Source organism: Melanerpes formicivorus, unplaced genomic scaffold (genome assembly GCF_026170545.1).
Source record: "Melanerpes formicivorus ecotype bairdi unplaced genomic scaffold, bMelFor1.0.p_v2 SCAF_58, whole genome shotgun sequence".
Lineage (NCBI taxonomy): Eukaryota > Metazoa > Chordata > Aves > Piciformes > Picidae > Melanerpes > Melanerpes formicivorus.
The window spans coordinates 3,747,727-3,772,215 of NW_027142410.1; the positions used below are offsets into that span (position 1 = coordinate 3,747,727).

A 24,489-nucleotide genomic window follows, 5' to 3' on the forward strand; every position below is an offset into this window, starting at 1 on the left:
TAGCTCTGATCTCTCTTGTTCTTCTAATAGCATTCCTTGCTGAATGTGTGCATAATGTTGTCCTTCATCAGGCACTGGCCAGCATGAGTCTGAATACTCAGCCCATTCTTAATCTAGAGAAGTTCCATGAGGGGCAGGAGGTGCCGCTGCTGCTGGGAAGACCACAGCATGATTTGCAGTCTACTCCTTCTACAGAATTCAACCCTCTGATCTATGGAAATGATGTAGACTCTGTGGATGTGGCCACCAGGTGAGGCTGAGCAGGAAGGTAGTCTTGAGTTGTCATGAAGTGTTCTTGAACACAGCACAGACGCTTCTGTGGATCCTGTTGTAGAAGCAATATCTTCCAGGTTCTACTGCAGGTTCTACTTTATATCATGGGAAAAAAAATAAAAGAGCAGAAATTAGTCTCTATCTCAAATCTGTTAACTGCATGAACTGTTTATCTTGTGGGAGTGCTTTGTTTCTTGCATTTTCTTGTAGATCATCTTCTTTCCCTGGACTTGTCAGTCTGATATTGTACCTTTAGGCTTAATCACAAGTCTCGAAACATAAAAAAAGCTGGAGACTTAGTTGTCATGTCAGCTAGCACGTATGAGAGTGATGTCCCTCACTGAATGGGTCTTGGTGTTGAGATGGTAAAGTAAACCAAAGGGATTTCTTGAGGTATTTGGGTATTTTTCTTGTCTTTATTTAAAGGTGACTCTTTTCTAAGAAGGCATTATTTTTGTACTGGTTTACTGTTATTCAGAGGCTTGAAACGTTGCCTACTGCCTACGTGTTAAAGGCTTTCTGTCTTCAGTTGTGTTCTGTGTTTTTATCTGATAGATTGTCCTCTGTTTCTTTTCAGGGTTGCTATGGTGAGATTCTTCAACTCACCGAATGTTTTGCAAGGTTTCCAGATGCACACTCGCACTCTTCGTCTCTTCCCACGACCGGTGGTGGCATTCCAGGCAAATTCTTTTCTCGCCTCTAGGCCGAAGCAAACACCTTTTGCAGATAAGCTTTCCAGGACTCAGGCTGTAGAATATTTTGGAGAATGGTCACTCAACCCTACTAACTATGCCTTCCAAAGAATTCATAACAGTAAGTTTTGCTCTTGCCTTTCCTGCACATAAAAAGCAGAGTCTAGGGAAGGACAAAGTTTTAACCCATATTATTCCTGCTGGGGAAGGAAATGCAGTTGAAAGAACATTTTTCAATCTTTATGTATGTCCTGATGTGTTTCTACCAAATTAGCTGTGCTATTAACCATTTAATCCTCTAATTAATTTAACCTCCTATCTTTTTTTTTGGTTATGGAGAAGTCTAGTAGGCTTTTTAGAGTAGAGTCTATCCCTTCCTTTTCCTTTGTGCAAGATTTAGTAAGAGGCAGGCTCACTATAAATGAGGCCTTTGACATCAATAAATGAGTTCAATTAACTCTCTTTTGTACAGATACATTTGACCCAGCACTGATTGGTGACAAACCAAAGTGGTATGCTCACCAGCTGCAGCCCATCCACTATCGTGTCTATGACAGTAATTCACAGCTGGCTGAAGCACTGAATGTCCCAGCAGAGAAAGAAACAGATTCTGATCCCACCGATGACAGGTTAGTGGAAAGCATGGTTGTAGTCACATGATACTTACTTTAGATTGCTGGGCCTCTCCTCATACTTCTTGTTTGCAGCCTCTTCCTGTAGCCTGCCAGGTTGCCATTTCAGGTTACTCTCTTTGGGCAGAATATTGACACTGAAGTAAGTTGTCTTTGTTCTGTCAGCACAGCAACATCTTAGTCTTTTCTGGTGTATTCTCAAGCCTTCATTTAATGTGATTCTCCATTTGTACATTCCTGTTTTCTTTTACTATCTGTATGCCACTTGACATGAGGTATTTCCTTCCACTCTAACACTTTTCTAACCATGCTGGTTTTCCTCCAGTTATATCTGTTGCAGCGCTACAAGTACTCCCACCCATCTTGCCACTCTTTCAAATCTCTACTCAGTACAGAGAGTTATATGAAGCTTATTGGTAGTAACCACTGCCTGAGACCTTCACCTGACTGAAGTTTTTTGTTACAGTAGTTTTAGCCCTATTTCCCAGAGTTTTGCATCTAGTTTTATTATCCTTTGTTCTCTGCTAACCTGTGAGAGCTTTCAGGCTTGGACTTGCACGTCTTTTATGTTCTACACGGCACCAGTGATACTGAAAGAGTGGGGTGTATCATTACATATCATGAAAAGGGAATGCTTTTACTTGTGATTTCCAGTTTCCTTGAAGTTGTCCTACACCCACACCCACTGAAAATTAATACACTACTCCCTGCTCACTTACGCTTGACCTCATTAACTTTACTGAGAGCCTTTAAATGTCTTCCCATATTGTCTCTTCGTATACCTCAAAGTTAATTCATTTTTTCTTATCTTTCATGAGGCTGGCTTCTGACTTGCCAAAAAATTTCTAGAGACTGTAATATCATGAGATTGAGGCTCATTAAAACAATGCTGATTCACATCTTTGAAACATCAAGCCCTGATGTTGCTGTTATGCTGCCACTCATCTCTCTTTCTCACCTGTTGTGGCAGTGGCAGTGACAGTGTCGACTACGATGATTCAAGCTCCTCCTACTCCTCCCTTGGGGACTTTGTCAGTGAGATGATGAAATGTGACATTAATGGCGATACCCCAAGTGAGTAACTTTGAGCTTTACTTTCACAAGGTCCACAGAGATTCCTCTCCCCATTCATCTGCACTGTGTGGAAAAAAGCCTCCTGTAAGTCCCTGAATCAGAGCGAAGTATTGTTCGATTGTAGTTTTGCTTTGAAGTAAAAGTGTTTTCTGTACTCCTTCAATATACAGGAGTAGGCTGAAAAAAGACATTTCTCCTGCTTATAAACAATGCCCTCCAAAGGGCACCGGAAGGAGGAAGAGAAAATACAGGTGCTGCTGAACAAAACTGCACCACTAGATCCAGAAACAACCTGCTGCTGCCAGTAGATACTGTAGCTGAATACAAGCTTTCTCCTGCCCCCACATAATGGTTCTCAGTGCTGGCTTTAGTGAGTCACTTTATCATAGTGGAGACAGAAAAAGGCATTCCCTCTGGCTTATATCAAGGCTGCAGCAGTAGCTTCTCTTGTGAGAGCGGGAAACTCTCACTTTCTTCAGTAAACTAAATCTAGGGGAGATGATATGTTTCCTCTGTTTCAGGAACAAGAGGTAATAACCATAAACTGCAAGGAAAAGACCTTCATGGTTAGTGTAGTTAAACGGGTTCCCAGCGTCACAGTAGAATTTCAAGCCTTAAAGTGTTTAAAAACTCAGTGGGACAAGGCTCTGAGCAACCTGCAGTAACTCTGAAGCAACACCTGCTTTGAGTAGAGGGTTGGAATACATTACCTCCAGAAGCCACTCACATCCTAAGTTTTTATGCAAAGTTATTCTGCTGAGCGGTCCTCATCAAGGGATCTTTGCTTAGATGGACAGAAGGCTGAGGAAGACAGAGTTCTTTAATGTGAAATGATCTGTTTGCAGATGTTGACCCCCTGACTCACGCAGCTCTTGGTGATGCTAGTGAAGTGGAATTTGATGATTTTCAAGAATATTCAGGGGATCTGGATGAACAGGCCATGGACAGTGAAAACTCCCAAGAGAACAACCAGCCTCGTTCAAGTTCCAGTACTACAGCCAGTAGCAGCCCCAGCACTGTCATCCATGGAGTGAATCATGTGTGTACTGAAATCAGTTCAGCCCCAAGATCAGGAGATTGGGATGTAAAGAGTGGGAAAATTCACATGGTTCTTCCTGAGAAGGGCAAAAGCTAATAGGATTGTGGAACCATGCATGAATTGAACTGCATGCTTTTTCTGTACTTTCTGAGCAAGGTGGTGTTTACTGGTACCCTCTTATGCTGGGATAGAGCATTCCTGTACATAAAAGCTTTCATACTGAGAAAGTGCATCATTAACAGAGAGCAATGATCCAGTTTGTGACTGCAGTAATTGTTTTTACAGTCTGGAAAGGCCTGATGTGGTAAAGGAGCAGGGGGTGGGCTGGGAAGACTCGTGATTCTGTGGTTGTTTAGGAAGAACAGGAGTTGCTTGCATAACCACAAAATGGGGTAATGGAGAGCAGTTATCCTGGGCTAACACTCACCAGTAAGATTGTTCTACAGGAGAGTAAGTGCCTGCAATAATGTACAAATGCTGCAGCATGCATAAAATCCTAGATTAGAGCCACAGATAGTGGGGATGGGGTGGGGGCCTTGTAAGAAACAGCAGATAACCCTGCAGACTTCCCAGTTTGAAATAATTGTTCTTGTCCTCCCCTTCAGTTGTATGTAACGCAAATTAGCGAACAGACCAATGATTTGACTGGTCCACAGGAGTCAGCAGATTCAGCAGAAACAGAAGAGAAGTTGGTTGCTGGATTTTCAAACCATCTCCCTTCCTTACCACTGCAACCGAGCTTTCCCAGGATAAGCTTGGATCGTCGTGAGAGTGACAGTGCAGCTGACAGCATGAGCTCCTCAGAAGGGGTGGTGAGGAAGCAAGAGTATGACAATCCATACTTTGAGCCACAGTATGGTTTTCCTGCAGAGGATGAAGATGATGAGCAGGAAGAAAGCTACACCCCAAGATTTAATCAGAATCTCGGTGGAAGCAGGCAAGTCCTCCATGTCTCCTGCCCTTCTGTACAGCTGCTGGGCTTTGCATCTACTTCATGTCGTTTTCATTCATTCAAATGTCTTTTGAACCTGAAATGTATTGATCACTTACATTTAATACTGAAATTCTGTAAACCATTCTGGTTGGAGTAAAGGCACTTGCTCACTTCCCTTAGTTCCTTGCTTTTATGGAAGTTGTATGAGCTAACAGAATTCACAGTTCTTCCTGGAAGCATTCTAGTAGATACCTACTGAATCCTGGAAGCCTTGGAGTATTTTTCTTTTTTGGTGAAACTTTGTCTTCTGGGGGAAAGATACTATAGTGATTCAAGAAAATCCAAAGCAGGACCTTTCACCCCTTAAATTCACCAATGCTCTTTTGCAGACAAGTTTTCAGCGTGCCATGAAAGGTAATAAAAGCCTGAATTGAAAGAAACTTCATTTCTCTCATTTCTTCCCCTGCCCCCAGTATGGTGAGAAGAGAGGAATGAAACCAGCATTGATATCCCACAATCATACACCTTTTTGATTTGGAGGGAAAAGTGAAAAAGCTGTTAACAGTTGTACTTAATTTCTTTAAAGGTCTCAGAAGTTACTCCGACCAAACAGTTTAAAACTGGCCAACGATTCTGATGCAGATTCAGATTCCAGGGCCAGCTCTCCTAACTCTACTGTCTCCAACAACAGCAGTGAAGGTTTTGGGGGCATCATGTCTTTTGCAAGTACGTACTAATGTGTTCATTAACCTGGTTTTATTTATTATATGAGAGTTTACAGGGGACTAGAATAGAGGCATGGCTAGTCAAGAGAATAACTCAGTTGTAAAATTATTATCAGCTCTCCAGAAGCCATGTCGGGAGCCACAGGACCCTTGCAGCTTACACTGCTGGTAACTACTGCTGTGCATATTTTTCAATAAGGACTTTGGTTATGTGGTTAGGCCTTGGAGTTTTATAGCTCTTTAGGGCACAGATGAGAAATTCTTTCTGTTTCATTTAAACAAAAAGTGGTGCAGTTTCATGAAATTGATACAAAAGTCTTACCAGTACTGTGCTTTCCATGCTGCCATGTTGTGTGTTTCGGTGCTCCTTTCTTGACTATGCTCACCTACTTTGAATTACATTTTAAGGTTAAAATCTCTAGGTGTGAAAAGCTAATCTAAGTTGTTTTTTAATGAGTGAAAGAATATATGGCCAACCGAGTCATGCACTCCAGTGGGGAGCAGTGCAAAAAGTTTGTAGCAGTGAGGAAGATGTGTTTGATGTTTCTGATAAAAGGAGTGCTACTGAAATAAGGCTGCAAAAAAGAGAGCCAAAGCAAACTGCAGTAGTATGCTGACATTTTAAATGAACATCTTAAAGTGTTACTCAGGCTGTTGATCTGTGTGAGGTGCTTTCAGACTGTCTACAGGGTTGAGCAGGCAATGAATCGTTCTTGTGTTTTTAAAATGTCTGTGCTGAACTTGGAATAAAGGGAAAGCTTCTATTTTAAAGCATGCTTTTGTAGCATATTTACAGTGTTTCATAAGACAGTGCACAATCCTCACCTCAGAATGACGTGTCTTCGAGACCTTGCATCATCCTGTTCTCTTGTGTGGCCCAAATGATATATTTGCTCCTACAAAGAGGATCAAACTAGAAGACACAGCTGATGTGACACTGTTTAAACACAGGAAAATAGGTGGATATGACTGTTAACATGTAAGGCTCAAAGATATAACAGCAGTGATTGTATCATGAATGCAAAGAATTCTATTTTTGTGCAATGCAGAAAAATCAGATTACAGGCATGGTTACAGTGTAAATGAGACAAGGAGAAACTTTTGGGTGATAAAGAACAACTTACTCATTAAGGATCTATCTGGAATAAGGTGAATTACAGGAGGTTTAGGAAGTTTGTGTGTGTGCAGTGAGCATTAGGTATTTAATTGTTTTCTTCTGTCATAGGCAGCCTGTACAGAAACCACAGCACAAGTTTCAGTCTGTCCAACTTAGCCCTACCAACCAAAGTTGGGAGAGACAAGAATACTCCCTTTCCCAGTCTGAAAGGTAACCATTTTTCCCTTTGTCTTTTACAGCCTTTACAGTTCTTGTGACTTGGCAGTTTGAGATCTTACCCCTAAGGGGAATCTTGGGGGTGATATGTTTTCGTACTTTGGCTAGTACCTGTCTTGAGTATCAAAACAGTAAATTGTCTTGATATTTTTCAGTCAGACTTCTTCCCAACAACTGAGCAGTGTTGGGACAGGAGACTGGCTGTTTTAGCCTGTCTTAACTGTGAATGTTGGCTTTGTTTTGTGTTTTAAGTACTTAGTATAAAGATTTGGAACCAAGAGGTAGGTCCTACTTCTGTGCTGCTACAGTCTTCATGGTAGTAGGTCACTTGTTAGGGCAATGATGCTGCATTTGTAAGTGGTGATCATACCACCCTCCCATAAATGCTGCAGTTCAGATGACTTTCAAAAGTGTTTCAAACCTCAAGACACTAGTATTCAGTTCACTAAGTAGAAAATCTCTGATCCAAATCAAATTAGAACCATACTTCAGCTCATTCAGAGTGAAGATTGATCCCTAACTTAAGTGCACAATCTTGTCATTGGAACATCTTCTGTTAGTCTGCCTTAGCCTTACATAACACGTCTGAATGGGGACTAGAGAAATGACCCTCTTACTGTGGGCAGTTGCCCTCATCGTCCCTGTACCAGATATAGTACCAGAAGGGTGACAGAGAACATGCTGGTGTTTTGGTACTGAGACCTTTTCAGTTGTTTTGAGTTATTCTATCTGATTAGAACTTGCTGCTTTTGTTTTAATGTGTTGATTTTTTTCATTTACTTTTTCCTCCTCATCATTTTCATCGGTAAAGATTACTTTAATCTGGAAGTGGGAAGGGATGTGGATGAAGGTTGGTATGATGTTTTGCTGACCTTAGACCTTGTAGAAACAAAGGCCAAAAGCCTTTTTTTGTGCTTCTGCTTTGGACTTTGTTTTTGAGACAAGTAATCATTCCCTGTGTGTAAAATGAGGAGGAACAGGACTGGTAGGGTAAAAACACTAGCAGAGACTCTGCACAGCTGTTTTTGGCAACCTTTTACCAGTTGATTGTGTTTCCAATTGTACTGGATGAGAAACATGCTTCATGTCAGGGTTATTTCCATGGGTAAACTTAATGACTGATTCCATGCATTGGAAGAAAACAGTGATGGGGTTTACCACTCCACATTCATGCTTTGCGCCTCATCTTCTGCACTTTGGTATTCTTTTCTTGACTGTTGTAATCCTGTAGGACCTTTAATGTTACTATGCAGATACGAGGATTTCCATGGAGTAGCTCAGTCTATTTTATGCATGTGCAAGTGTGTGTGTGTATTAGTGTTCATTTACATGTGCATGCTGGCTCACTGGGGCTCCCACTGTGCACTTCACTGGTTTTTAAATGTTTTTGTCTCCGTTGTACAGGTAATACAATTGCTGCCTTAACTTGTTCTCACCAAGTGTGTGTAGTATCTTGTGTTTCTAACTGTAATGGGAAATTATGCTGGGACTCCATCTCATTGCTGCTGTTTGATCCCTTTTCATCTTCCTTTTTAGTTTTTATTCCATGCACATCCATTGATATTTTTTCCTCAAGTGATGCAGGTGTTTTTGATAGTGCCCTTGAAATGCAGTATGTGCAATAACATCCTTGAAGATGCAACACATTGATTCCGTGATACCAAATTTCAAGTCAAGCATTATCTCTAAGATTAATTACTCTGGCCCTTGTTGTCTTGGGCTTTCAAACCTCCTTCCTGCTCTAGTGTCACTGGGGTTTTGTTGTGAGGGAGGGATGGGAAGAAGCCAGTGACTGGATTCTTTTGATGCTGATGATGGGGAGTGTAGATATTGTAGTACACTACTAATTGTATATTTTGTGTCCCAGTATTTGGGTTAAATACTATAATGGAGATTATTACTGAAGCTGGCCCAGTAAGCAATGAAGGTGGGTTCCCTACAGCATGAGCTGTGCATGATATGACAATTTCAAACATTACCCTATGCCTGACTTTGGGCTACCTTTCTCACTGGGTAACCAGTACCACATGATCTAGTCATCCCCGATGCATTATGCTTTCACATGTAGTGACTAATTTGAAGGTGGTTCTTGTTGTGGAACAGCATGCAGAGCAGCCAAACTTCTCCTGCCTTTCACTTCCTGCTCCCATTACTACCTTCTCTTTTTCTCTCTGCATTACTCCCATTACTGTTTTCTGCCGATGTGTGATGCTAGAATATGATACATGCTGCTGCTTTTTTTGGAGTTTCCATTTTGTTTGAAGTCTGTTACCTGTAATCCAAATAGGTGTGTTAGCCAAACTTAGCGTTGCTTGTTAGTGTCCTGGGATAAGATTGCTTTCTTCCCACCCCTTCTTTTCATCCTGTTTCGTCTCCTCTGTAGGAAACAGACGAGCCCTTGTGGATCAGAAGTCCTCAGTCATTAAGCACAGCCCAACGGTGAAGAGAGAATCTCCATCGCCTCAGGGACGAACCAGCAATTCCAGGTAGTATATTTTGTTGCTTTTTGAGTAAAAGATGTTGTTAGAGTAGTCTCATACTTGGCCAGTGTTTCCTCAGAAGTATTTTCTCTGGCTTTAGGCTTGAATGTATTACTGTCCAGGAAGGTTCAGTCTAGATTGCCTTACAGTTGATAACACACATGTATTTTTCTGTGCTCCAAAGTTAATCGTTCTGTCTGGGATCCACAAAATCCTGGGTCCCTAGTTAAACTCAGTATTTATTCTTTGTAATTGAGTCTATTCTGAGCAAGGTAGTTTAGCCAGCAGAATTTTAATGCATCACGCAGAGGATCAGCTGACTCATATGAAGCAATTTGTTTCTGTGAATGAATGTTAAACACTTTCCTCAGCCTTTGGAAGGGACTCAGAATAGTGCAAGTAAATGTTACCTGACCTGTCCTTTATTCTTACCATTCCTTCCCCTGTGGAAAAACAAGCTAAAACAGTACACCTGCCAAAGCTGCTGCAGTAGTGCTATTGGTGGTGCTGCACTTCTTCTTTCCAGGGAAGTCTGCAGGTCAGACAAGGTAGCTGTGGGAGAAGATTGTGGATTCTGAGGAGGTCTGTGAAAGAGAGCAGAGTGGTTGCTAGAAGGACTAGAGGAAAATCTGATTATTGCTTATTACAGGACATAATGGAAAAGATAAAATATCGGTACCAGGCCTTTAGACCAGAGTTTGGACGGTGTTAAGTTATGCTAGCTGGCAGCTAGACGTGAACTGCTTTCCCTGTAAACTTCCTTTGGATAGGAAACGCATTTCTGTGTGTCCTGGCCATATCTCTTTTCCCATGCAAACTGAGGTAAGCAGAAGGCTGACTTTTGCCTGCCATGTCTTGAATCCTTCAGTGAGAACCAGCAGTTCCTGAAGGAGGTGGTACACAATGTTCTAGATGGACAGGGTGTTGGCTGGCTAAACATGAAGAGAGTCCGACGTCTGCTGGAGAGTGAGCAGCTCCGTGTCTTTGTACTGAGCAAGCTGAATCGCACAGTCCAGTCAGAAGAAGATGCTCGACAGGATGTCATACAGGATGTGGTCAGTGCTGAACTCAGTGTGCTGAGTCCTCATACTTACTGTCTGCTGAAGCTCAATTTGTAGAAGGTTTTTTGTTAAATTGCCCCATAAAAGCTGATGTTACAGCACTGCTGGAATTCGTGTTCTTCAGTCACTTTCTCGCATCTGAAATAGAATGTTTTGTGTTGGAAGGGACCTTTAAAAACCACCTAGTCCAATTCCCCTGCAGTCATCAGGGACATCTGCAACTAGAGCAGGTGTCTAAGCCTCAAACAACCTTAGCTGGAATGTTTCCAGGAATGGGGCTTCTACCACCTGTCTGGACAACCTATGACAGTGTCTCACCACCCTCATTGTAAAAAAATGTCTTCCTTCTGTCTAGTCTAAATATACCCACCTTCCAATTTAAAGCTGTCACCCCTTGTCCTGCTGCAACAGGCCCTGCTAAAAAAATTGTCCCTGTCTTTCTTATAGGCCCCCTTTAAATACTGAAAGGCCATAATAAGGTCTCCCCAGAGCCTTCTCTTCTCTAGGCTGAACAACCCATCACTCTCAGCCTTTATTCAAAGGAGAGGTGTTTCAGCCCTCTGAACATTTTATGTTCTGTGGCCCTCCTCTGGATCCACTCTCAACAGGTCTGTGTTTTTTTCTTGCTCTGAGGACTCCAGAACTGGGCACAGTACTCCAGGTGGGATCTCACCAGGGTGGTGAGCAGGGAGAATCTGTTCTCTTGTCTTGCTGGCCATACTTCTCTTGATGCAGGCCAAGATGTGGTTGGCCTTCTGAGCTCTGGGCCCACATTGCCAGCTCATGTCCAGCTTTTCATCTACCAGTATCTCCAAGCCTCCAAGCCCTTCTCTGCAGGGCTGCTCCCAATCCCTTCATCCCACAGCCTGTATTGATACCAGGGATTGCTCCACACCAGGTGCAGGTTCTTGAGCTTGTCCAGGTCCCTCTGGATGGCAACCCATCCCTCAGGCACGAGATGACACTCAGCTAGGTGTCTGCAAACTTGCTGAAGGTGCACTTGGTTCCATTATGTCATTGATGAGGATATTAAGCAGCACTGGTCCCAATGTTTACTCCTGAGGGACACAATTTGTCACCATTCTCCATTTGGTCATAATAGTGACACTGCTGGGACACACAAATAGCAATGCTAATGGGATTTTCATTGCAGGAAGTCAGCCGCAAGGTTTATAAAGGCATGCTGGACCTGCTGAAGTGCACTGTGTTGAGCCTGGAGCAGTCCTATGCAAATGCTGGCCTGGGAGGCATGGCCAGTGTTTTTAGTCTGCTAGAGATAGCACATACTCACTATTACAATAAAGGTAAGAAAAGTGTTTATGAAAATACAGTGTTTATGAATCAAACAAGTTCCTTATTGGGAAGGTAGCTTGGTGATTTCTGCTATTTCATGGGGGTTACTTTCAAAGTACTTTCAAAGTAGTTGAGATCTTTACTGTTGTTACTAAAACCTTGCAAAGCTTGAAATTGTGGCACACACACGACCAGACCAAAGCAAAATAATGGCCATATTGGTGTTTGATTGAAAGTGGAAACTATGCAGCAAGATACAAACCCTAGGACTTTGACAGATGAGGTTTGAATTCTGAGAGTGGGAGCCTCCAGCTAACAATGTCCCAGGCAGTCTTGGAAAGCTGCTGCAGGCAACCTGAACAGGGAGGGGAATATTTCTGGTATGGAACCACACAATGCTTGTATCTTACCTTACCAACCACCATATACTACACCATGATTCTTACATCACTAAGTACTCTTGGAGAAAGGAGTCTGAAGATACCTCTTTATTTTTCTTTTTTTTTCTTGAAATCTAATTCTTAGTGCAAAATCAAAGAGCAAAAATGACAAAAAGCTACCTCTCTGCTTAATACCTTACTCAGCAGCAATCTCCAAGGATGAAAAGCTATTTATTTCATTGTAGCAAAGGAGTGATATCTACTGAAGAGTTGGTAGTTGATACTCTGAGGGGCTTGCATCATGGATTTTGTGAGTTGACTTAGGTACCCTGTGGGTTACAGATGTTGATTTCTGAGCATTGTTTGAGTGTGGGGAATAGGTTGATCTTGGCAATTATCATAGTATCACAGTATCATTCAGGGTTGGAAGGGACCACAAGGATCAGCTAGTTCCAACCCCCCTTGCCATGGGCAGAGACACCCCACACTAGATCAGCCTGGCCAGAGCCTCATCCAGCCTGGTCTTAAACACCTCCAGGAACGCGGCCTCGACCACCTCCCTGGACAACACATTCCAGGGCTTCACCACTCTCATGGTGAAGAACCTCCTCCTCACATCTAGCCTGAATCTCCCCACTCCAGCTTCATTCCATTCCCCCTAGTCCTGTCACTACCTGAGATCCTGAGAAGTCCTTCCCCAGCCTTCCTGTAGGCCTCCTTCAGATACTGGAAGGCCACAATGAGGTCACCTCGGAGCCTTCTCTTCTGCAGACTGAACAGCCCCAACTCCTTCAGTCTGTCCTCATAGGAGAGGTGCTCCAGCCCTCTGAGCATCCTCCTGGCCCTTCTCTGGACACACTCCAGCACCTCCACGTCCCTCTTGTAATAGGGGCTCCAGAACTGGACACAGTACTCCAGGTGGGGTCTCCCCAGGGCTGAGTAGAGGGGGAGGATCACCTCCCTTGCCCTGCTGGCCACACTTCTCCTGATGCAGCCCAGGATCTGATTGGCTTTGCGGGCTGCAAGTGCACACTGAGAGCTCATGTTGAGCTTTTTGTCCACCAGCACCCTCAAGTCTCTCTCCTCAGGGCTACTTTCCAGCCAGTTACTGCCCAGCCTGTATTTGTGCCTGGGATTGCCTTGACCCAGATGCAGGACCCTGCACTTGCTCTTATTGAACTTCATGAGGTTGGCTTGTGCCCACCTCTCCAGCCTGTCCAGGTCCCTCTGGATGGCCTCCCTCCCCTCCAGCGTGTCTGCTGCACCACACAGCTTGGTGTCATCAGCAAACTTGCTGAGGGTGCACTCAATGCCACTGTCCATGGCACCCACAAAGATGTTGAACAAGCCTGGTCCCAGGACTGATCCCTGAGGGACTGTGCTTGTCCCTGGCCTCCACTGGGACATGGACCCGTTGACAGCCACATTATAAATTTTTGAGTAAGACACTGATCCTAAGCAAAATTAGAGTGGCTGATGTGAAACTCCATGGTTTTAATGAAGTCTTGCTTATGTAATATCTAATACCATAACTTGATATTAAGTAGAACTTATCCAGTAAATTAATTGTGCTCACAATAGATGGTATTTGAAATAAACTTCTAAAGCCTTGATACATCTTGGAATGACTTGTCTTCTTATTGCATGGTTTATAGTCAGATGTTAGCTGTTCAGTATGTTTTTGTTGTTTTCAGTGGGTTGATCTAGGTAATTCTAGAATTAGAGGTTAGTGCTTATCTTCATGTTAACACAAAGTAGCAATCTAGTAATCCTAAAATTGTTCAGTTTGCATACAACTCATATTCTCAACAAGACTTGATGAATACAGGTTATTTGTTTAGAGGAAGCCTGGTTGTAATTATTTTAATGTGGCCAAGCTAAGGACTTGGGCTTAGAAACAAGGACAGTTGGCAATAATAGCAGGACTGGGAACTATGGCCTAGGAAGCAGTGTTTCTCAAAATGGCAGCTATGTGTGAACTCCCCACTGTTTACTGTGACTGTAAAAAACTCAGTGGGGGTCACTGTGTAAACCTGGGAATATAGATTTGGGATGAAGTTATTGTATTGTCTCTTGGTTTGGGTTTTTTTTCTCCTGACTGAACTTTCATGTAGTGTTACCCATCAAAGATGGTTGTATTTGTCATCTTTTCACTTCAAAAGGAGCTTGCTTGTATTCTGGAAGTAGTTGGTGGTTTAGGCAAAGTTGCTTAACTTTTCCCAACTCAGCAGGGGAAATGCTATAGTTATTGTGTTAGAGAAGATTCCTAGGTTTCAAATATACTGTAAGGAGATAATTTGAGTGTCCCAGAAACAGCAGTCTGGCTTTCTCCTCTACTGTTTCCACCAGTGTGCCCTTGGTGAGTCATGGTGACTTGTGGTAACAAATGTGAGACTGATCTGTTTCACTGCTAAACTTAATGATTTAGGTGAGACCATCTGTCTCATCTTCCTTTTCCTTCTCTCATTTCCTTTTACCTTATGATTTTATTTTTTTTAATGGAATACTTTGGTTTTGTTTTTCTTTAAAGAGCCAGAAAAAAGGAAAAGGAGTCCAACAGATGGATCTGTCACTCCAGTTGGAAAGGATTCTGCATCCTCCCCAAGAGTGGAGCCAAAACCTGCAGTGCAGCTGCCAGTACCTCAGCTAATGCCAAAAGCACCAAGCCCTGCAGGCAAAGGGCCAAGGGAGTTTGACACAAGGAGTTTAAAGGAAGAAAATTTTATTGCTTCCATTGGTGTGTATGAAGGTGCATGTGAAAAGGGCAGGAGGGAGTTCTGGTTTGGCATTAGGTTTTATTTGCATTCTCTTCATTTTAGCACACTACATTGCTGCTGTAACATGCTTCATTTCCACCTTGGATCACAGGGAATAATCATACATGTTTTCACTCTACTCTTGGATAAATTATCCAGGGAAGTTTTCTCCCAGAAGCTTCCTGATTTCAGTTATTTCTGAATTTCATTGTGTTGTAGACAACTTTATTTTTTAACTGTGTTTGATGTTTTCAAGCAGCAGGAAACAGCAAAAGTGAAATAGGGTGAGCAGAACTTTGGAAAAGGCAACTGTGGAAGGGACTACATGGAAAAAAAGTTTTCTAGTCATTGTTGATTACCTGTGGACTATCTAGATTGCATCCTGATAGGAGTGGGACCCAGGATATGCTGATGGGTAATAGTAAAAAATGCCAAAAGGATTTTAACTGTAGTGTTAAATTTTAGTGAGCAGGGCTGATGAATCTTCCTTATGTGCAATACCAGACAGAATGTGTGTCCTTCTTAACAGCATCTGCTAGGCTGGTCACTGGAAATTTTCCCAGTCTAATTTCTTGGGTGGTACAGCTTTTTGCTAGCTCTGGGAAGAAGTTAGAGGTAGGCTTTAAATTGTTTTGCCTTAAAAGGGCTTTACAGATATGGTTTTATTTTTTTTTAAAGAAAAATTGTGGATGGATTCCACCTGCTGTGGGTTGTAAACAAGAGAAGAGTACCATCAGTATATGAAAGACACCTTGTAAACTCCAAAAAAATGTTATGTTAAACTGTAGCCATTGCTTCTTATAGCCTGTTTAAAGCAACTTTTTAATGGAATCATTGTATGAAGGCTTAAGCTTCAGAAAGCAGCAGGCTACTGTGGGGCTGCATCTGCAGTATGAGGTGTGAGACAAAGGAATGTGTGCATTGGGCAGTTACATGGCATGAGAGCAGATACCCACAGCTGCAGGCAGAGTGGTGTTGAGTCGTTCTGAACTGATACTGGACCCCTCTGACTTGATTTGCTTGCTTGTTTCAAGAGGTAATATATGAAGGCAGTTGCTCAGAAGCTAGTCTTGCACTCTGAAAATCTGTCAGGGAGATAAAAGAGATTGAGATTTCCAGCATAAAACCGATACCAGGGCAGTGTTCTTGTAAAGAATGAAGAGATACATTTTGATTGGTTTGCTAAGACTGCTGCTTTCTCTCAGGTGAAATTCAAGCCTCATAGCAATTACAATCAGACAGTCCATGTTTGTGAGGTGTCGTAAGCAGCTCTTCTGAAAAGAAGTACATAGGATGTTACGTTCTTGTAAACGGTGTTAACTGACCCTTCTCTTAGTAGTTGTTGTGAAGTTCTGTTTTTTTGGGGGTGTTTCTGCCTTTTTTTCTTGTTGTTTTTCCAAGATGGTGGGGGTTTTGTTTCAGTTTTTTTCCCCATTTTCACCTGTCTGACTAGCCGCTGACTCTTTCTCTTTCTCTCCTGCTTTCAATGCATCTTGGGTAGAATTGTGGAACAAGCACCAGGAAGTGAAAAAGCAAAAAGCTTTGGAAAAAACGAGTAAGGAAACTAAAAACTATAGAAACTGACTCCTCCAGCCTCCCCATAACTGCCAACTCCCCAGGTGCAGGGTGAACTTGCATCTATGGCACACGGTTTTTATACCCACAAGAACAAAAGTCTGTCAAGAAAGCCTGCTTTACAGAGGAGACCAAACAGATCAGTTTGCTCTGGGGAAATTGTGTTCAAATGTTTCTTCTTTTTATGTTCTTTCTTTTTTTCCTCCCCTGAATGTTGCCTTCTTCAAAGAAGAGGAAGCAGATACTCTGCATCCTCGCCACAGCAGACATATATGGAAGGATTTTAACATATTCCATCTCCTTTCTAAAAAGTGAAAGACCAGTTTTGCTTAACAATTCTTTACATGAATATATTGATTGATTGAATGCTACTGGAATGAAGAATTCTCTGTTCTTTCAAGCCATGTGATGGCAAATTTTGTTACCTGGCATCTATCATGAACAGTTTATGACCGCAGTCAGTCTGCAACAAGAAATACTTTCGAGGGGGAGAGAGAAGGTGTATGTGAAGAATTGTATTTAATGATGGCTGTTACAAAACAGTCTCATAAGTCAACATGATTTATACTTTTTTTTTATATTCCCATGTTAAAGGAGCTAAATACTGTGAGGCTGTTTGCAGAGTCTAAGTAGTAGATGAAACCTACACAGATCTTAACATCTGTTGAAATACGATATCAAAGAAATATTATCTATAGGTGTTGTTCAAAGTATTGCCCTTTTGGTTATCACTGTTGTAAACAGGGACATGTGACATAAAGCTAATTTATGACCACCATGATTTTGGTAGGTGTTTCCTAACCATAATAAGTGCAGTTTCTACTTCACAGAGCTGGTGCCCTTTTTACAAACTGAAGGCTGGGGGGGTTAATAGCTAAAATGAATAGGTGAAAATTCCTGACATTCTCACTGGGCCTGGGTTTGCTAGAGTAATGTTAGGGTCCTCAGTTAAATACTTCAGCTAAGTACCTGTGAGCATCTGAAGTTAGTTCAGAGAGAATGGGGCAAGTAGTGCACCTCTGCAGTACAGCTTACTATATTTAAGATCTGAATTGCTTTCTGCTGAGGTAGGAGTGCGTGGGAGATGGACATGTGCTATGTTACGTGCTCACGCCTGCTGTCCTAAACTGGACCGTTTAGGTAGGTGCCTGTGTTGGGAAAGACAAATTAAGGTTTTAGTGGTTTATGTATATTAGATATACAACTCTATAAAGAAGGGAAGGGGAGGTTTTTAAGTGCCTGGAAATTGATAGCGACAAGCATGTGATTATGGTTGTTTGGCTCCTTGGACTCAGTATTGCCACAGCTCTCAGTTACTTGAACTGCTTCAGTCATTTTCACTTGCTTTGTAAGTCACATTGCCAGGAATCTATCTGAATTATTTTGGGACAGGGAACTCTTAAATTGCTTAAAACACACAGCTGAAGTTTAGCATTCTTGCTGTAGTAATGAGATACAAACATTTTTGCTGCATTGTTTTTCAGAACTAGAAATGGTGGCCATTCGAATGAGTGAAAATAGACCCTTAGAAGTAAGCAAGACTCCAGCTTCTTAGGATATTTTTAGTTATTTTTCTCTTCTTGTAAATTTTGTTTATACTTTCTCATTTTTAGAATCTTTACAGTAACTAAGACATACGGATTTGGAGGCAGAGTACTATAATAAATGAAGAACACTTTCTGTAAAGCCCTTCAAATGGAGATTGGTTGGTTGAGTAGTAAGCTAGTATGGTCTGCACAGACCACTTATGGCTTTGCTATTCATGAATTTACATACCATCACAAACTCACTCCCACAAATCTTTGTATAGTATCCTTCTCTCTCTCTCTTTCTTCCCTTCCCTTTTTCTTTTCTTTTTGCTGTCTTACCCTCTCTAGTAGTGCATATAATACAAACATGTTCATAATTCCCAGGTTGTTGTGATCAGTGGTTTATAAGAGATGGTGGCATTGTTTGCTTAGAGATTCTGGATATAGTCATGGATATATTATACAAATATTCCAGCTGCTGATCATGTCTTCCTGTTTCTGAATAGTTGGCAGATATGGATATGGCAGATGTGTTGCATCCAGTCTCTTCCCCTTTCTGAGAGTAGTGACATTTTGTGTACAGTCTAACACATTCTCTTCTTGCCTTGTTACTTATCTCGTTCAGTGCTTATCAAATTTCAGGCTCTACTCCATGATTCTCTTCTGCCATCACATCAGAGGACGATAGATGCTATGATTCTAGAACTGCATGAGAAATGGAACATAAAGTTCTTTATTGTTTCTTTCCCCTTTTTTGTTTTTGTATTGGTGGGTTAATAAATGCATGACTTAAAGCTTGCTGATTCCCTCTTTCACTACTGACCTATGTGATTGCCAACTCTGGAGAGCCATTTGTTAAGGTAATTGGGGAATGTTACAGACTGCAGCAGAAGAGAAGCTTCTTCATTGAAATTCTTGCTGGTGTTAACACCTGTCACTGTTTATGATCTTGTCACCTGTTGCCTGATTACTGCCTAGACAGTTGCTGTGGGCAACCTAACAAACTCTGTCCATGACTTAGAGCAGATCAGCTGTTCATAAAACGATTCTGACTTTAAGTACATAGGTGCCCTGTATTTTGCTAAGGAAAACGGAAGTGGCTTCCTAGAGTTGAATGGCAACTGCTCTGCATGTGTTATTGTAACTGGAAGCTACTTGACCTTTGCTGTCATCGTTTCTCTCTTGAATGGCTAACAAAGGTGCTGTTTAGTGTTAGTCCTCTTGAACTATGCCTTTGGAGCATTTGAAATTCAAAGTGAAGAATGTGTCCTGCTAGCCTTGTTGTTTACAGTACCAAGGAATAATCTGAGGAATAAGAAAGCAAACTAGTTTTCTTGGTACTGTTCTTGCTTTCAGTCTGTTGTCTGCTTCCTGCCTTCCCATTTTTTCTTGATACAGTAATGATTTTCTTTTTCTTTTGTTCAGGACCAGAAGGTGTGAAACACTTCGATTTGGGAGAAACAGATGAAAAAAAATCCCAAATCAGTGCAGACAGTGGCCTTAGTTTGGCCTCAGGTTCTCAGGTCAGTGGCTCCTATGCTTATTTTATTTCTGCTGTATGAGTGAGGGTTCTTCTATTTGCTACTTAATTGTAGGGAAAATTCTAGGCTTTGAGCAATCTCAAAAGGCTCATTCATTAAAATGTCTTCCCCTTTTCCTGTAGGGGACTTCTCAAGTTTATGACCCCATGATCTTTTTGACACACAGGCAGTAGTTTCTGTTTGGCTGGCTAAATAAACTGAGGAAGCTTAAGACATGTGCTTCAAGACCCCAGAGGGATGGAAAGTGTTTTTCTCTCTTTATGATAAAAACTGATGTGAATTTTCTTCCTGTCCTATATATGTTTTGATTGCAGAAGAGTGACTTCGACGCTCTGCCCAGTGGAGCACCAGCAGTTATGGTCCGAAGTACAAGCCAGGATTCCGAAGTTAGCACAGTGGTAGGATATGCCTGATCTTGTTGTGATTCACTGCTTGCTGAAGTAGGGAAAGACATTTTGTGCTTACACTTTCTTGTGGTGTGGCTGCCTACTGTCAGACCTGCGTAATCTGTGAGTTCTTTCTCTAGAGCTACTGAGTGGGGGGCAAGCATGCACGTTTGACAGAATATGCATAGTCCTTTACTGGAACATTGCATCCTTCATATATGGTACTTGTTGCTGTTACATATTCCTACATACTGGTGTATTTATGGAACTGGTAGATTGCAATCATTTTATACATATGTCTTAGTTGTTTATAAGACATCTATAAAGAATAGAAGTTGAAAAAAGTAACCTGAGAGCAAAAAAGGCAGAGCTGTTTGAAGCTTTGAAATCAAGAACAAACTTTTATGTATTAGCTTAAAGCACTTGAATGTTATCAAAATGTCTGCTTGCATTCTGATCAGCTATAGGGCCTAGAGGAGAAAGGCAGCAGAAATTCATTCATTAAAAAATGAATGAGTCTTCTCCCTACCACATTTTTTCTATTATGGCATCTGGCAGGGATAAAACCCAAGGACCTTCCCTTTTTTTTGTTGTTGGGTTTTGTTTTCTCTTGACTGCTGCATATCTGTAAATACCTGGCTTTCCGTCATCTTTTCCAAGACTATGACAAGAATACTCTGGTTTTTCTTTCTGTAATGGACCCAGTAATTGTATTCTGTGGGTTACTGCCCCACATAGAAGGAGGATCTGGAAATCTAGTTGATACTCAAGTATGTCCTCCTCCAAACTCAAGAAAGTTACATACTGAGAAATGGGAAACAAAGTGAAGGGAGCAAGAGGCTTGCATAGATAAGCAAAGCACTCCTAACTGAACTCAAACGTAAAATGAAAGTGTAGAAGAAGTGTAAGAAGGGGCAAGTGATCCAGGAGTCACATTTGTTGTATCATCTTTCAAGGATAGGATTAGGAAATCCAGTGGATGTGGAGTTTCTGGTGAGGAATGTGAATGGAAACAGTGAGGGTTTCTACAAGTACGTAAGCAGGAAGAGGACAGACTAGAGAAAATGTGGGCCTATTGTTGAATGCAGCAAGGGAACTGGTGGCAGATGGAAAGACTGAACTATTTAGGCCATTGTTTGCCTCAGTCTTTACCAATAAAACTGGCCTTCAGGAATCCCAGGTCCCTGAGACCCAAGGAAAAGTCTGGAATGAGAAGGATTTACCCTTGATGGAGAATGGCAGGGTTTATTGAGCATTTCAACAAATTGGGTATATGTAAGTCCATGGTTCCTGAGGGACTGCAGCTGCAATCACTTAGGGATTTGGCTGATGCCATTGTGAGGCCACTCTTGATTGTCTTTGAACAGTTATGGTGACAAGAGATGTTCCTAAAGACAGCAAATACCACCCTTATCTTCAAAAGGGGCAACAGGAGAGATCTGGGGAGCTACAGGCTGACTACCTTCACCTCAGTCCTTGAGAAAGGATGGTGGAGAAAGTCTTTCTGAAAAGCATTTTGTGAAAGGTGAAGGACAAGAAGGTGAATGGGACTAGTCATCACAGTTTTACAGTGGTGCATGCACGCTCAACCAACCTGACAGCCATCTGCAGTGTGGTGACTAGCTTGGTGGATGAGGGGAGAGCAGCAGATGTTGTTTACCTCAATTTCTGTAAAGCCTTTGACACGGTCTCCTGTAACATAGATAAGCTGACAAATATGGGTTAGATAAATAAACAGTGAGGTGAACTGAAAACTGCCTGGGGGGTGGGCCCAGGGGGTTGTGACTGGTGGCATAAAGTCCATCTGGAGACACATCAGTAGCAGTGTACCCCTGGCGTCACTACTGGCAACAGTGATGTTAACATCTGCAGTCGTGACCTGCATGACAGTACAGAGCAAGTTCACAGATGATGAAAACTGGGAGGAGTGTCCAATACAGCAAATGGTTGTGCCACCATTCAGAGAGGCTTCAACAAGCTGGAGAACTGGGCAGAGAGGAATCTATGAATTTCAACAAGGGGAAAATGCCAGTCCCTAAATGTGGGGGGCAATAAATATGTTCACCAATATACAGTGGTGGCTAACCAGCTGGAAAGCAGCTTTGCTGGGCAAGACTTGGGGATCCTGGTGGACAGCAAGCTGATCATGAGCCAGCAATGCACCCTTGTGGCAGAAAAGGCCATTAGGAAGAGCACTGTCAGCAAGTTGAGGGAGGTGATCCTTCTGTTCTGTTCATAGAACCATAGAATTGTTAGGGTTGGAAAGGACCTCAAGAATCATCTAGTTCCAGCCACCTTGCCATGGGCAGGGACACCTCACACTAGATCAGGTTTCTCAGAGCCACATCCAGCCTGGCCTTAAAAACCTCCAGGGATGAGATTTCTACGACTTCCCTGGGTAAACCTGTTCCAGTGTCTCACCACGCTTATGGTGAAAAATTTCATCAGTAATGATGAGGCTGCACCTGGAGAATTATTCTACTTCTGGGCTCCCCAGTGCAAGAAGGATAAGACCTTACTGGGAGGGAGTCCAGCTCAGGGTCACAAAGACAGTTAAGGGAGTGGAGCATGTTTCATGAGAGGAGAGACTCTGGGGATCTTATATCAGTGCATATAAATACCTCATGTGAGGAATGAAAGCAAGAGAGCCAGACTCTTCTCAGGAGTACACATTGGCAGGACAAGAGACAATCAACACAAAAATTAAAGCAGGAGATTCCCATCTGACACCAGAAAACAGTTTTTGAGTTTGAGGGTGGTAAAATACTGGAGCAGTTTGTCCAGAGAGGTGGTGGGTTTTCTGTCTGGAGATTTAAAACCTTGACTGGGTGTGGTACTCTGTCTGACCCTGCTTGAGCTGTAAAGCTCTCCTATAGATGATCTTAACAGAATGCTTCCAACCTAAGGAGTTCTATGATTTTTCTGAAGGGCTTTTTGAGTCTTTCTTCATCTTTTTTTTCTGCAGCATAGGACTTGATGAGAAGATAATGTTACTGAATGAGAAAAGGCAAATGTGGCCTTTGTTTGTACTGCTGCTTTTCTCGTGCCTTAAGAGGAAAGATTTTACAACTTCTCTCTCCACAGTGTCTGTTTCAATTGAAGCTAATTGCATTATTTTTCTCCACAGGTTAGTAACAGTTCTGGAGAGACATTAGGAGCAGACAGTGACTTGAGTAGCAATGCTGGTGATGGCCCGAGTTTGGAAAACGGTGGCAATTTGACAGGATCCAGAGGCACTGTGTCAGACAGTGAAATCGAGACAAACTCTGCTACCAACTCGATCTTTGTAAGGGCATTGCAGACTTTCCTTTGTAATTTTGATTTTACTTTTCCTTTTTAATTACCTCTGGTACAGTAGTAGGTTAGACAGTAGATTAACCTCTTGCACCACATTACAGCTTCTAGCAGTATTTAATTCCCCCTCATTCAGTATTTCTCTCAACGAAATGGACATTTGGAGGCAAGTGCTTAAGTGGAACATATTCCCTGTTTCTTAAAGGCAGATGTTTGATACAGGAAAGAGATGGTAGCAGATGCTCTGTTACTTTAAAAAAAGCCAACAACACCAAGCTGGGGAGAGGAGTTGATCTGCTGGAGGGTAGAGAGGCTCTGCAGAGGGACCTCGACAGGCTGGACAGATGGGCAGAGTCCAACGGCATGAGATTGAACACATCCAAGTGCCAGGTTCTGCACATTGGCCACAACAACCCCATGCAGTGCTACAGGCTGGGGTCAGAGTGGCTGGAGAGCAGTCAGGTAGAGAGGGACCTGGGGGTACTGGTCGATGGTAGGCTGAACATGAGCCTGCAGTGTGCCCAGGCAGCCAAGAGGGCCAATGGCATCCTGGCCTGCACCAGGAACAGTGTGGCCAGCAGGAGCAGGGAGGTCATTCTGCCCCTGTACACTGCACTGGTTAGGCCACACCTTGAGTCCTGTGTCCAGTTCTGGGCCCCTCAGTTTAGGAAGGATGTTGACTTGCAGGAGCGTGTCCAGAGAAGGGCAACAAAGTTGGTGAGGAGTTTGGAACACAAGCCGTATGAGGAGAGACTGAGGGAGCTGGGGTTGCTTAGCCTGGAGAAGAGGAGACTCAGGGGTGACCTTATTGCTCTCTACAACTACCTGAAGGGAGGTTGTAGACAGGCAGAGGTTGGTCTCTTCTCCCAGGCAACCAGCACCAGAACAAGAGGATACAGTCTCAGGCTGCACCAGGGGAGGTTTAGGTTGGATATTAGGAAGAAGTTTTACACAGAGAGAGTGATTGCCCATTGGAATGGGCTGCCTGGGGAGGTGATGGAGTCACCATCATTGAAGGTGTTCAGGAGGAGACTTGATGGGGTGCTTGGTTGCATGGTTTAGTTGTTTAGGTGGGTTGGATTGGTTGATGGGTTGGACGCAATGATCTTGAAGGTCTCTTCCAACCTGGTTTATTTTATTCTATTCTATTTGAAGTGTAACCATGACTTTAAAATATGTTTTCCTAGTTGGAAGATCTGTATGTGTTAAAATTGAAATGATCTGACATATCCTATTTATTTATTAAGTCCTTGATTATTGGGTATAACCTCTAAGGCACATCCTACCAGGAAAATAACTATGTAATTATTTTGGCTGTATCAAACTGATGGCCCAATATGGAAGCAAATTGCATTAGTCTGATTGTCCTCACTATTTTTATAATCCAGATAAGATTGTAAAAGCTTTTCCAGGGCTTCTAATTCTATGCAACAAAGTCATTATGTTTCACTGCAGATTTCTAAGAGCATGAAAATGGTTTAATGAAGTCTGC

The 24,489-nt window shown here is 42.4% G+C and overlaps 1 protein-coding gene across 22 annotated transcripts in view; it reads left to right on the plus strand.

Moving 5' to 3' along the window:
* Positions 1-24,489, plus strand: part of MADD (MAP kinase activating death domain) — an 88,322-nt gene that overhangs the window by 31,150 nt on the left and 32,683 nt on the right. For 4 of the 22 annotated variants that reach the window (XM_068161548.1, XM_068161555.1, XM_068161552.1 and 1 more), the window contains 18 exons: positions 72-250; positions 851-1,086; positions 1,438-1,593; positions 2,564-2,671; positions 3,517-3,710; positions 4,316-4,647; positions 5,231-5,370; positions 6,595-6,696; positions 7,514-7,552; positions 8,570-8,629; positions 9,086-9,188; positions 10,051-10,237; positions 11,397-11,547; positions 14,447-14,653; positions 16,174-16,227; positions 19,202-19,299; positions 19,632-19,715; positions 22,831-22,989. In XM_068161548.1, coding sequence (XP_068017649.1) covers positions 72-250; positions 851-1,086; positions 1,438-1,593; positions 2,564-2,671; positions 3,517-3,710; positions 4,316-4,647; positions 5,231-5,370; positions 6,595-6,696; positions 7,514-7,552; positions 8,570-8,629; positions 9,086-9,188; positions 10,051-10,237; positions 11,397-11,547; positions 14,447-14,653; positions 16,174-16,227; positions 19,202-19,299; positions 19,632-19,715; positions 22,831-22,989 — 2,589 coding nt within the window. Of the gene's footprint in view, positions 1-71; positions 251-850; positions 1,087-1,437; positions 1,595-2,563; positions 2,672-3,516; positions 3,711-4,315; positions 4,648-5,230; positions 5,371-6,594; positions 6,697-7,513; positions 7,553-8,569; positions 8,630-9,085; positions 9,189-10,050; positions 10,238-11,396; positions 11,548-14,446; positions 14,654-16,173; positions 16,228-19,201; positions 19,300-19,631; positions 19,716-22,830; positions 22,990-24,489 lie in introns of all 22 variants that reach the window. The other 18 variants (XM_068161549.1, XM_068161553.1, XM_068161551.1 and 15 more) reach the window with 11 other exon arrangements.